This window comes from Beta vulgaris, chromosome 9 (assembly GCF_026745355.1).
Source record: "Beta vulgaris subsp. vulgaris cultivar EL10 chromosome 9, EL10.2, whole genome shotgun sequence".
Classification (NCBI taxonomy): Eukaryota; Viridiplantae; Streptophyta; class Magnoliopsida; order Caryophyllales; family Amaranthaceae; genus Beta; species Beta vulgaris.
This window is the reverse complement of record NC_079210.1, coordinates 30,869,389-30,882,648: the sequence shown is the minus strand read 5'-3', so window position 1 is coordinate 30,882,648 and position 13,260 is coordinate 30,869,389. Positions and strand designations below refer to the sequence as shown.

Below are 13,260 nucleotides of genomic sequence, written 5' to 3'. Positions count from 1 at the left end.
TCCAAGTCTTATCTTCATTAAGAATTTCATGAAGATGATGAGTCGAATATACTCATCACAGGGAAGAACAAGTTTCTCAAGTAAGTAGTACTATTTGAAGTTTCTAAAAAGGTTAATAAATAGCTATTATGATTTCTGCCATTGAAGGATGCTTCTACCACTCATTGTCTCCTAAATAGAAATTTCTATTCTTCTACCATTTTCCCCATTAATTGCCTTCAGGAGGGAGCTAAAAGAGGTGAACTTGATGAAAGCGTATCTGTGCTTACAGCTTTGACTGAGTTTTTCTGGGATGAAGAGGGAGGAGATAGGGCCATGAGGGTAGAAAATATTGAGGAGGATGTTGGGGTTGATGTTTAATGGAAGAAAATCGATGAAGATAGTCTTAGTGGTTGAGGGTTGGGTGGAAGGCGGGGTCTACGTCGCCGGACAGTTATCAGAGGTTTGGGTTTTGATTTAGGTTTCTCTCTCTAAACGCTCTCCCTTCTCTCATCTCACTCCAATGAATTTTTTCATTTCGGTCAGCCCGTCTAACAGTAAGTATTTGGTCAGACGGTCTGACCCAATACTTTCACATTTATAATCCATAAATTTAAGGGGGATTACAACATAATTCATAAATGAATATACCCTACTTTTGGTGCTTTCATAATAACTAATGCGTGAGATCAGTGTCCATAATTAGAGACTATCAGGTGCACAAACGTCAAGCAAAGAAAAAAAGAAGTATAAATGAGCAGGGGTAGACCCACGTGGGGTCTTAGGTTTCACGAGCCACCCCATTATCAAAAATAAAGTTTTTTTAAAAAAACGGGAAAAAGTTGTATAAGCATACAGTTTGGCGGCGCGTGTATTGTGTGATTCACTGCTATAAAGCTATATCCAAAACCTAAAAACTAAAAGTGGAAAAATCTGACAATTGATAAGACTCGTCAAGAGAGAGAAAGTGCGATGTTGATTCTATTTACCTATTTTATTGTGCATCTAACAATTGAGGTTACAAATTGTAATACGAAAATAAGTTTCTTTTATTTTTAATAATCTTTGCATTTTTTTTTCGATTTTCTCTGTTTGTTTTATTTTCAAATCATGAATTGTTATGTTGAATATTAATAATTTGAAAATTAATGCCATTATGTAAATTGATGACACAATTTTGTAAATTGAAGTGAGAATATGAATTTTATGATTTTAATTATATATATTTTTTTATATTTAGTTCTATATAACTACTTTGTCATTAGATTACAAAGAGTGGTTGATAAAACTATAATGTAATTAAAAGTTTAAAAATAAATTTAAAATGAAAAGAACAAATTAGAAGAATATTACCAGTTTCTTTCAGATTAAATGCAGAATAAAAATAAGCATTAATGATCATATATATCAATTGAAAAACACAATAACTCGACAAAAAGAATTGTAATAATTTACTTAAAAGAATGGTTAGATTGTTAGTTCAACAAAATAAATTTTTATGAGAAATTTTATGTATTTTCGGATTTTTCTTTTCCAATTATTGTGGGTCGGTTATTTTTGGACCCCTAGGTATAAATCAAGGATCTAACCTCTGTAAATGAGGAGAATCCTTTAGAGCAACACATTACGCTATCACCACTACCAATTGATTCCTTTCCTTTTTCAAAGTTGCAAAGTGTCCATTATATTTTGCTACTTCCACTTTGCAGTTTGCACTCATCAACTATGGAAACAAATAGCAGCGAAATAAAACGCTTAGAGTTCCAAGGCCAGACGACAGCATCACGTCAATACTTTCAACTAAGTTGAGGTGATAAAAAAGAAACGAGGGCAAACGGGTTATGAAGTATGAATACGATGACAACACTATAATTGAGCAAACACAGGATGCAAACTATTTCACAGCTGGAGATATATTATACAACATTAAGGTCACAAGTACACCAACGCGGTTCTTTACTATGATTATGATAATTCAGAGAAAAATAACTTTTTTCCCAGGTACGATAGTACAAAGCGGGGTGAAAAAAGCATATCGTCATCATCTTATGGACATGGAAAGTGGGTTTACATGAGTACAGACACAGTGATGCAAAGAACATACCGAGAACCAATAGCACATAGAGGGTTGGTTCCATTTTCTGTTGACATGTTAGTGTAGTAGGTTGGCATAAAATCTTCAAGTTTCCGAGCTTTCAAATGCTTCTCCTAAAGGAAACTCCGAATTCCAATCAGCTTCAGGTTCTTCATCACCTCGACAAACACAAGCTTATATTACACAAATACTTGTCCAAGTAGATTCATACAGAGGTCTTCTTTCACAATTTCCGTCCAGAATTGCTGATCTTTAATTGGTTTGATCAGGTTGTTTTTCAGCAATTTGGCCATTGAGGAACTCCAACACTGATTGGCGCTGCAAAGAAAGTTTTAAGGTAAGCTTTATATGATCTCTTTCTAGTTCTGCATGAAAGTTAGACTAGAAATTCAGCATTAAAAGGTAGTTCAGAACCGCAAATGACAAAATCTAAGAGTCCAGAGATTCCAGGTTCAATTGCTTCAGTGATTGGAGGTGAAAAGGAGGTTAAGAAAGTTCAAAAGGCTTAAGTTTCAGTAGATAAATTTTTTAAGAACACAAATTGTGAAGTGAGTTATTGGTCATTAAGAGCTTGATAGAGGTAATAAGTGTGGAGTTTAAAATCCAAATTTCACAGTTCAGCCATCCCAAAGTGACATGACTGCTTCAATTTACTCCACCGACCCATTTGGTTTTAATGGTTTCCTGATTGAATAGCCATGAATACTGCAAATCTATACAAAATGAAGTATGGCAATCAAAATGTAGCCAAGCAGGTAATATTGGATGATTTGACTTCAGAAGATAAAGGCATTTGCTACAATGCACAGGCTAGAAATGAAATTTTCAACAGAAGTAAGAAGGTAAAATATAAAATGGCAACATCAGAGGTTGATAAAGAAGCCATACTCGTTGTTCGAGGGCTACTTCACTAGAGTCTATCTTCAAGGATTCCAACAAATTTATAGCTTCACGAAAACCAGCACTAGCTCCCTCCTCATTACTGAGCCCTCTATCAACATCAGCCACTTTTGCTAAAGAAACAGCTACATCTAAAGTCTGCATTCACAGAAAGCAAGAATTTATTAATGAGGAGAAAAAAGATAAAACCTATTAACCTGTAGAAAAAAAAAGTATATATATAACAAAAAGCTGAGAACTTGGTTCCTGTAATTTCTCTTATGACTGCACTTTATGCAGAAGAAATAACATTCAAGATGTTCATTTAGGCAAGAAGTCTGTTCTGCTGCTGATAAGAAAATCTTAATCAGCATACTAAACTAAGGTAAATAACTGTCCATCATCATTCTTCCATTCAGAAGATCAGAGTTATTATACAACAGTCCCCATATTTCTGACTGTATGATTTTCTCCATGAGCTGATGAGCATTCACGATAACTCTGAAAGCAAGTTTAGATAAATTTCTGTCGACAGAAGATAAGAAAATTCTGAGTGTAGTCAGAAATTCAGAATGCTTCAATATAATTCAGTAAACATATTGCTCACAATCAGATTCTCGTTTTGCAAAAGAAAACGCCTACTTATTTCTATGCGCCATCGAACATCTTACAAGAGGGTAAAGATCTGTAGAATGTATAAAAACATAGACAATAATTGGAGAAAACATTCAGTGTGCACCACTTAACAAGAAACCTGTGTCCCAAAGACCTACTATGAGGTAAAAAAAACAGCGCACCTAATCAAATATTGGAGTTGCAAAAGGAATCTTTATAAATCAATAAACCTTAAAGCAATGAAAAATCATATTCAACAGGTAGAAAACGGGAGCTAACCAGGGACGCAGAATCACAATGATTTTTCAAGGCATTACGACGAACGTCCAAAGATCGAAAATAATAAGTTCTTGAAGCTTGCAGATCTCCGTCATAGTACTTTAGATCTCCAATTTTATTCAGTGAAACGGAGAGAGTATGTATAATCTGCCAAGCATAAATAAATTACTTATCATAGTAGATACAATCAAATTTTAATCTACCATACAGCGTCACATGATACCTCACCTCCATATCCTCAGAAGGCGATTGTGACAGAAATTCGACACTTTCTTCAAAGTAGGTGATAGCAGATGCAGAATCCCCCATTGCACGACTGAGATAAACTTGATGATTTCAGATATATTGTCCTTAGCATTCGGTACAGCAGTAACAGCAACAACAAGAAAGCCTCAACCCCAAAATAATTTGGGGTTGGCTAACATGAATCGTCATAATAAATTGTTTATGTGAGAAAAGAAACAATAAAAGTAAAAGGATAAAAGTTCAAATAAGAAAAATTGAGAGGGTAAAAGCGAGGAGAGTAAGACCACAGAAAACCTAAGGAACAAAACCAACTGAGGTGTAAATAGAAAACCTGAGTATGGTAAGACAGAAAGTTGATTTAAGGAAGTTTTAGAAAAGAGGTAAAGAGAAAAACAAATGGAAAGATGTGAGAAAACCCTAAAGAGATATAAATGAAATGCTTTAAAGGGAAAGTTTGAGAAAAACAAGGAATTAAGTAAAAGGAACCAAAAAGACTAAAAACAAAATCAGTATACGAAGACCTAAATGCTGAACAAAATTCCAAATTTTCAACTAATAGTGCATTAGTGCAGCTATTTCATTTTCTAACTTGAGACAATGGAGACAGTGGTATAGATGACAGAAGAAGGAAACAAATAATTTTTGAAAATGTAACACGAAATATGAGACACTTAAGGTCACCTAAGGACAATCTTTAGGAGTTAAATATGTAAGCATTCCTTATCCAGTCCAAGGGAGATTTACTTTGTGTTTGAGTGTGTGTCTGAATTGCGAGGAAACAGAACAAGAGCAAGAAGGGAGGAAATAGAACAAGACCAAGAATGGGTGTGACAAGCTCTACAGCAAGACGTGCCAAAGGAGTCTGGGTTCCAGTTACAATTTTTGTTAATGTAAAAAAAAGAAAATATGAATTTATATATAATCAAAAGCGTATTATATAAAATAAGAGAACAAGGAATCCTTAACACAAGCAAATGAAAAGAAGCCAAATTTATATACTCTGAAACCCAATCACAAAGCATTTACATTCAAAATATAAGTAATATAAATTTTCTCTACAAAGTTCACACTTAGAAACCTGTACACACAAAGTTATGGTAAAGTTCACACTTATATATATATATAGAAGTACATAATATACGTCGTTTCACAACATCCATATATTTGTCAAACTTCTTTTACATATCCTCATTGCCAGCTTTCCTAACTATTCAGAACACAATAGAAGTCAAACCAAAATGCTTGCAAATGCAAAAGTCACAAGTTTGGAAAAAAGTACCCCACATCTTAGGCTTGACCAAATACCTGGATAAACTCAGTGAAAGAAGTACTTTTGAGGCCTACGGAGGCACAGTCAGCATTCAGTACAATAGTTACAATATTGGTTGGGTATTTCTAACATTGGACATAACATACCCAATACCAAGGTCTGGAGTCATGACCACTAGCCTCAAATCTCAACAGCAAAGAAGATATATATCATCAACATACAAAAAAATAAATTAAAAAAATAAAGAAAAAACTACTCCCTCTACTTATATTAAGTTGTTCCACTTTGACTTTCACACTTGTTGATGCACAACTTTGATGATTAATACTTTGATAACCATAAAAACTATAAAAAGAAAAGTTGATATTATGAACTACACATGGAGACAGATAGAACAACATCTTACATAATAATTATGCTTTTATATATTAGTCGAATATTAAGGTCAAGGGTTATGTGGATAGTGCAAAAGTCAAAGTGGAACAACTAAATAAAACTAGAGGAAATATCATTTTCCCTCACCACAAAGTAGTGCGACTACAAAGAAAAGCAAACCACACTTTCCCACTTAAACAAGTTAGCTCTATTCAAGTTGAAACACTTCAGTCAAGCATTGGTTACCTTGCCTGATTTTTTATGTAAATGAGAAACTTCTGGAAAACAATATAATCTTAATCATCAAAAATCTATAAAACCATCAACTTCATCAACACATCCAAGTTAATATCACCAGCTTCACAATAAATATCTTGTGATACTCGGGTATAGTATAGACAACTAAGGTGCCAAAATAAACAAGCTCTTCTGATGATGAACCAAGGATTTGAAATCCAGTTAAGAGTTTGAGCTGCACATAGTGAAGCTTTATGAGACAGAAAGAGAGAGAGATTATACCAACAATCTCCCAGCACTCCCAGCACAGCCCCAAGTTGTGAGCACAACTCTGGCTTGTTACTAGATTCCTCTAATTCTTCCCTGATATCAACAGCACAAAGAGAGAGCCTGGCTTTGGCACTTTCGACATTCTGAGCACGAAATGCCTGCAAGTGCAACAGCATATACATAACCGAATACATATAGAAGCTAGCAGTTTATAGTTGACTAATTGTTTTTTTAATATGCATTGGCATACTTTTCAAATTTAAATAATCAGTAAACACAACTTACCCTCATGGCTTGCTTAAACAGAAAAGCACCTCTCTCTAGTGAGACATCTTCATATATCACAGGTTTGTTTTTAGTAACTGTCTCCTCAGCATCCTTACTAACATGAGGCCTCTTGATTCTGGCATGACCATCAATGAACCTATCAACAAGCTTCTGAGTTTCTTCATCAGATTCAATCTTCTCAATATCAGCTCCACATAATGGACAGTCCTTAAATCGCGAAATGCATGCTCTGGATTGCCAAGAAGAAAAAACAACCTAGTTAGGAATAGTAAGGACCAAAACATGATATTCTTATTACTTCCTCTAAAAGATAGGCATCCAAAACACTGAAGACTGCGAATTAGATAAACTTACTTGCAGAATATGTGGGAGCAAGGCACACATTTACTGCTCTCAAAAAGAAGGGCTTGGCAAAGGACACAGCTAAGAGGGCCAATTTTAAACGAATGAGAATCATATCCAAGAGGGCACTTGGGCTCAATCATGGCAGAATCAACACTCTCATTTTTAGATTTACTCTCATGTTCTGCTGCATGCTTATTTTGGTTTTCACCATTTCGTTTTGAAGATGCATCATCAGGCCGAGCAACTTTGACAAATGGGCAAACCGGGGTCATTTCTTCTAACACTGAAATAAACGAGTATCAGAACTCAAGTTGTTGTAATCTACTAGCCTACCAGCGCCACCATATCACATGCAAATGATTGAACGCCAAACAGCTTCAGTTGAATCATATCAAAACCAAACATGAAACTACAAAAAGATGAGGGGAAAGTCGGAGAAGTTACGCACAATCAATAAGAACCACAAGGAAGTGACTAATCTTGGAGAGAGCAGATGGGAGATGTAGGCTTCTCTTCCAGAACAACAAGTACATATGATATATTGGAGAAAAATATAGAACACTCTCACCCCGCATACAATAGCAGATAATCAAGAGAGTCCTATCCTACAAGAAGATACATAATTTGAAGAAAGCTGAACATGAATTTCTAACAGAATGCACCTATTTTGTCAGACACAACGACATATGTCAAGTACAGGCAGATAACAGAGTACTAGACACGTCAAGACTAAAAATTACAGACAGGAACACTGCCCTAAACTTGGACACAGGTCTAGGAGTACAGCATTCAATAAACAAAATCCTGCTTTTTAGGGACTTCTGCATTAGCTTTTCTTGTACATATGCATATAGAAATTTCAGGTTGAAATGTTTGCTAGTTACTAATATTTCAATGTACCCATTTATGAACAAATATCCCCTAACTTTTTCCTCCTTCCCTCTCTTATTACAGTTATTGTTTACATATATATGCTTCAATATAATTCAAGTGTGTGAGTAAACATGGAAACGACAGGTAAAAATTTCATAGCCTTTTCAAAGTGTTAACTGTCAGACAAAGGTATGTAAAAAAATGAAGAGTTGAAATAACATAGAATACATCCAACCCTATCAGCCAAAAAGAAAGGAAAGAAAATGTTGGATAGAAGGGTGTGTTTTACATGGTAAGAGCTACCATGCCTCACTATCTCTCACATGAACATGTTTATACAAACTATAGCTTTCTCACATATATTAGTCCATGGAAGTTGCAATGATCTTTTTATGTAAGATGGACAAAATGGTCCTCTCTCATCTAACCGTCAAGAGCGAAGGTAGAACTTGTGACAACACAAGATGATAGACATCTCTCCAAATGTAATCATCCCATCACTTGCTACAAGAAGAGTGCGGACAACTGAGCTTTTTAAAGACAAGATAATCTGAATAGCCTTCCCCCCAGCCAAAGCATCCCAAGCCTTTTTGAGTAGGAATGACCTATCTAGGTCCTCCCCTCATGAAACAATGGCCAATGTGTTCAAGCTTCCATCACCAAGTAAATGAATATTGAGGTCACTAATAGTGAAGCCAATGGCTACTTGTTTAAGATAAAAGGTTTTAAATGAATAACAGAGTCGCAGCTGATTTTTACCTTTTACTTCACCTTTCATGGATAATTTAATGTCAGGAAAGTCAAATCGTCAAGAGCATGAACATTCTCAAATCTTATCCAAAGGAATCAAGAAATAAGAAGCCACTAACATTGATTAGAGTTAAAGTTTCGGCCGTATTTCAAACCAGGACTATGTTCTAGATAATGAGGTGACTGTATGACAATGAAAATGATATACTTTATCGAGTTGGAACAGTAACCATGCTATTTTGAGATTTCTGGGAAAAAAAAATTCCAAAAAGTAATACTTCATCCGTTTCAATTTAGTTGTGACACTTTCTATTTTAGGAAGTTTCAATTTAGTTGTGACACTTTTATTTTGGGTTATAACTTCTCTCTATCTCTTTCCTATCACATGGGACCCATTTATTTTTTTTCTCTATCTCTCTCCTCTCCAAAAATTGCATAGAAGTCCGTGATTTTAAAGTGTCACAACTAAATTGAAACGCGGAAAGTAGGTCAAAAGCAAGAATTTCACATGGCATTTGAAATTGGAATTCTTATCTATGATGAATTGTGCAGGTTATCAGGACAGAGAGAGTACTAGTTCTAACTTCTCCTCTTTTAAGATGGTGTTTCCCCATGCATTAATGCATTACTTTCTGAAGTTGTTGAAATTATGTTAGATAACAGCTTAATCATGAAAAACCCGTCTTGCTTGCAACTACAATACCAATGTCTCTGAGTATCTTATCCTTCATACTTCCGAACTGATGTTGCTAGCCTTCCAAATGGTAGAATCATTGAATAGTCTCTCACAATGCAGTGGTCATTCGTATAAAATCAACAAACGATAAACTACATTAACCTAGTATCCTGAAAATACAAAATTCGATGAAATAATTCAATCATGGTAAACTCCACCATCATACAAACACAACCCCCCCCCCCTCCTCTTCAGTTCAAACTGTTCAATTATTATTGTCAAAATTGCAACACGTAAAATGTACTGTGCAACTAATATTAATTAACAGTCATCAGGTAAAACCATGATCATCGACATTGCAATCAGAAAAATTACTTTTATGTTGTGAAATTAGATGCCCTGTAACCATGATTATGAATCCTAAAGAGACAAGTTAAGATCAGCTAGAAAGGGAGAGGGTCAAGAAGAGGGAAGCAACATTTTGGATTTCAGGGCATGGCAAATGATTGAATAAGTGAGCACATAAAAACTACTTAATGATAAAACTCACACAACCCTTAAACCTTGTTCAGTATTTAAAGGAGAGTTGATAAATGCAATAGATTTTTACTTGATGCAAAACTGGGGAATGACAAACTACCCTCTTTTGCCCACATCTTCTATGACAAATTTTGCTGCCTAGCCTTCCCAGTATCTCATCTGTCCACTGGTGGTGCCTCCCATTAATCCATTATCATAGAAAGTGATTTTATCTTGGGACAAAATCATTCCAGAGAATTTCTTTTTGTATATATTCTTGTGTGCTAATTTTTTATCATATGTATTGGCACTTGCTACAGTATCTTGTATGACAACTAATGAGCAGGTAAATAAGAAGAAATTTTTTGCTTAAATACTACTCCCTCCGTTTCTTTTTAATCTACACACTTTCCTTTCTGTTTCTTTTTAATCCACACAATGTTGCTTTTTCTATTCTTGGTAACATGTCCCGTCTACTTTCTCCTCGTTTTCCACCCATGTCATCCACTTTTCAATATTTTAACCCACTTTTTACTTTCCCTTTCTCTCTCCACCTTTTCAGTTTCCCTGTCATACTTTTGTACTTGCTCCTTTGTTTTCTCCCAAAGAGAATGAGTAAACTACAATCATTCAATCATTAAGAGGTATTATAGGTTCAAAACAACGGTTGGTGCAGTATTGACGGAATTAGATAAAAGGATCTTTGGTCATACCAGAAAAACTAACAAAGGCAATGGTAGGTAATGGTGCCCTTAGCCTTTGCAGCCATGGATGAATACCAACAAAGGTCAGATCAGAAACTAAACCTTTTTGGGACATTAGGGGTAATTTTTGTCCTTTCCCGTTTGCATTCATGTATTCAAAAGTCAATACAATTCAAATATATATTTTAGGGGTAATTTTTGTCCTTTCCCGTTTGCATTCATGTATTCAAAAGTCAATACAATTCAAATATATATTTTATCCCAAGCGAATTCCACTAATTTGGCGGATAATCCATTATATATATTCTTTACCCTGGAATCTGGATCATCAGGAAGAAACTCAAATCAAAGACCAATTATCCTCCTCCAGCAGTGCACTGCTAGTAATTGAAATACCTAACCCTGTATGGCTGTATCAGTTTCTTGAGTTTAGGGAAAATTATAAGATAGGATGAAGAAACGCACATCATTAGAAGAAAAAGTCTCACTATCTACCGCTGAGACTTGAGAGTATGAAGTCCCTTGAAATTCCATTTTTCCAAACATAAAATCGACGAAATTGGGTTGCTGGATATTCACCAAGGTGTATCATTGCCCATTTAGTGATAAACAATAAAAATCGATCACATAATCATCACAAAATTGACAATTGCAATCAATACACAACTAATTAAACAGAAATCAATCAACAACAACAAATTTATAACACAAATCCAGCAATTCAATCATCCAAGAACCAACAATTATAATTTAACAATAAAAAAAATCCCTAATTTCATACTTTCATTTCAAAATTTCAATAATTAACAACCAAGTGAATCGCTCACACAAGGCCATTAACCTAATCAAATTACAATATTGATGATTGAACGAGATAAAAGCAAATTACAATATGTCAATATGCAAAAAAAAAAAAAAGTAAAAGAACTAAAAATAAAATAAAAAAACCTACCTCGCTCGATTGGGTGATTTGTGGCGCAGCTAATTGCCGCCCAAAACGCCGGCGTGCAGCCGTTCCGAGAAGCGTGAGACAAGAGAGACAGAGAAACTGTGAGTGTTTTTTTTTTCTCCCAAATTTCGCAAAGGTGAGACGAGTTTTTTTTTTTGTTTTTTCCCTAGTTAATTATGAGTTAGAAAATGCTAAATTGCTAAATGCAAAGTAGGTTGAAGAACCGTAGATAGGCAGGTCTAGTTCTTCCATTTGACACGAACGTCAAAGAATCGAGGTTTAGAGGCTCTTCTTCCACGTGATAGGAGTTTGAATCTAATCTCCAAATTCCTCCAAAATCGATGGATAAGCATCCATCCGATCTAGATACACTAGTTTTTATATGCACGCGATGCATGCGAACATACGTACAAAATTATTTTTTTAAGAGATGAAGAAAATTAAATTAATCAATCAATATATATATATATAGGTTTAAGTTCATATGAGAACCACCCTTATGGTGAGAACCGTGAGAACCACTCATTTTTCCTCATTTTACGAAGATTTTGATCATTTCATAACATTTTTGCTCATTTTTTTGTTTCACTTATTTTATGGTTTTGCTCATTTAACAATTTTTTGCTCATTTATCAACGTTTTTGCTCATTTTGCGTTTTGCTCATTTTACTTTTTTTTCTCATTTTACTTTTTTATGCTCATTTTACGTTTTTCTTTTTTTACATTTTTGTACATTTTATGTTTTTGAAAACTTAATATTTTCTACTCATTTTATTTTTCTGCGCATTTGTTACTTTTTTTGCTCATTTTAAGAAGTTTTTGCTCATTTCAAGTGGTTCTCACGGTTCTCACCATAAGAGGGTTCTCACTAGAACCCAACCCTATATATATATATATGTATATATATATATATATATATGTATATATATATATATATATGTATATATATATATATATTATGTATATATATATATATATATGTATATATATATATATATATATATATATATATTATATATATAAGAGGAACTTTTCGGGAGCATAGAGCGCGCCACCTAGGATTGCCACGTCATCTTATTAATTTAGAGATAATAAAATTTAGAGTTTGAGAGTTAATAAAATTTAAAATTTAGAGATAATAAAATTTAGAGTTTGAGAGTTAATAAAATTTAGAGTTTAATAGATAATAAAATTTAGAGTTTGAGAGATAAGAGTTTTTCACTCTATAGCTATGACGAAAACCAAAAAATTTTATCTTTCAGGGATCTATTATAACTAGGAATCTATTATAAATACTATTATATTGTATATTCACTCTACGGCTATGATTCAGATATAAAATCACAAAATAAAATAAGAAAACCCGATTCTTGAGATTTGCCTAAACCATACGATAACATCTAATGAATTGCTGCAATTTTAGAGATAATAAAATTTAGAGTTTGAGAGATAATAAAATTTAGAGTTTAAGAGATAATAAAATTTAGAGTTTGAGAGATAATAAAATTTAGAGTTTGAGAGATAAGAGTTTATTCACTCTACGGCTATGACAAAAACCAAAAAAAATTATCTTTTAGGGATCTATTATAACTAGGAATCTATTATAAATTCTATTATACTGTATATTCACTCAATGGCTATGATTCAGATATAAAATCACAAAATAAAATAAGAAAATCATATTCTTGAGATTTGTCTAAACCATACGATAACATCTAATGAACTGCTGCCATTTGCATTTGTGGCCACTCAATATCTACTTTATTTTATTTTCAAACTTTTATTATAGTAATATACTGATATGTTAGTTGACAACACCGGTCAACATGCCTTCACTTATTAGAGATGGAAACAACCATTGCAATACTAACTTTATATCAACTTTTTATAAACTTATTAATAGATAATTAA

At 33.8% G+C, this 13,260-nt stretch overlaps 1 protein-coding gene across 2 annotated transcripts; it reads right to left on the bottom strand.

Moving 5' to 3' along the window:
* Window positions 1-1,851: 1,851 nt before the first annotated feature.
* On the bottom strand, window positions 1,852-11,657 carry LOC104903488 (hypothetical protein). 2 transcript variants are annotated; one of them, XM_010691526.4, is made up of 8 exons: window positions 11,353-11,657; window positions 6,888-7,161; window positions 6,531-6,762; window positions 6,258-6,403; window positions 4,076-4,163; window positions 3,848-3,994; window positions 2,963-3,112; window positions 1,852-2,392 (listed from the first exon to the last, which is right to left on the bottom strand). In XM_010691526.4, the coding sequence occupies exons 2-8, from the start codon at window positions 7,148-7,150 to the stop codon at window positions 2,327-2,329; spliced, it is 1,092 nt and encodes a 363-aa protein (XP_010689828.1). In that variant the 5' UTR covers window positions 7,151-7,161; window positions 11,353-11,657; the 3' UTR covers window positions 1,852-2,326. The 2 variants fall into 2 exon arrangements, with proteins under 2 accessions (XP_010689828.1, XP_057247655.1); XM_057391672.1 differs by lacking the exon at window positions 11,353-11,657 and adding an exon at window positions 10,713-10,783.
* Between the last annotated feature and the right edge of the window lie 1,603 nt (window positions 11,658-13,260).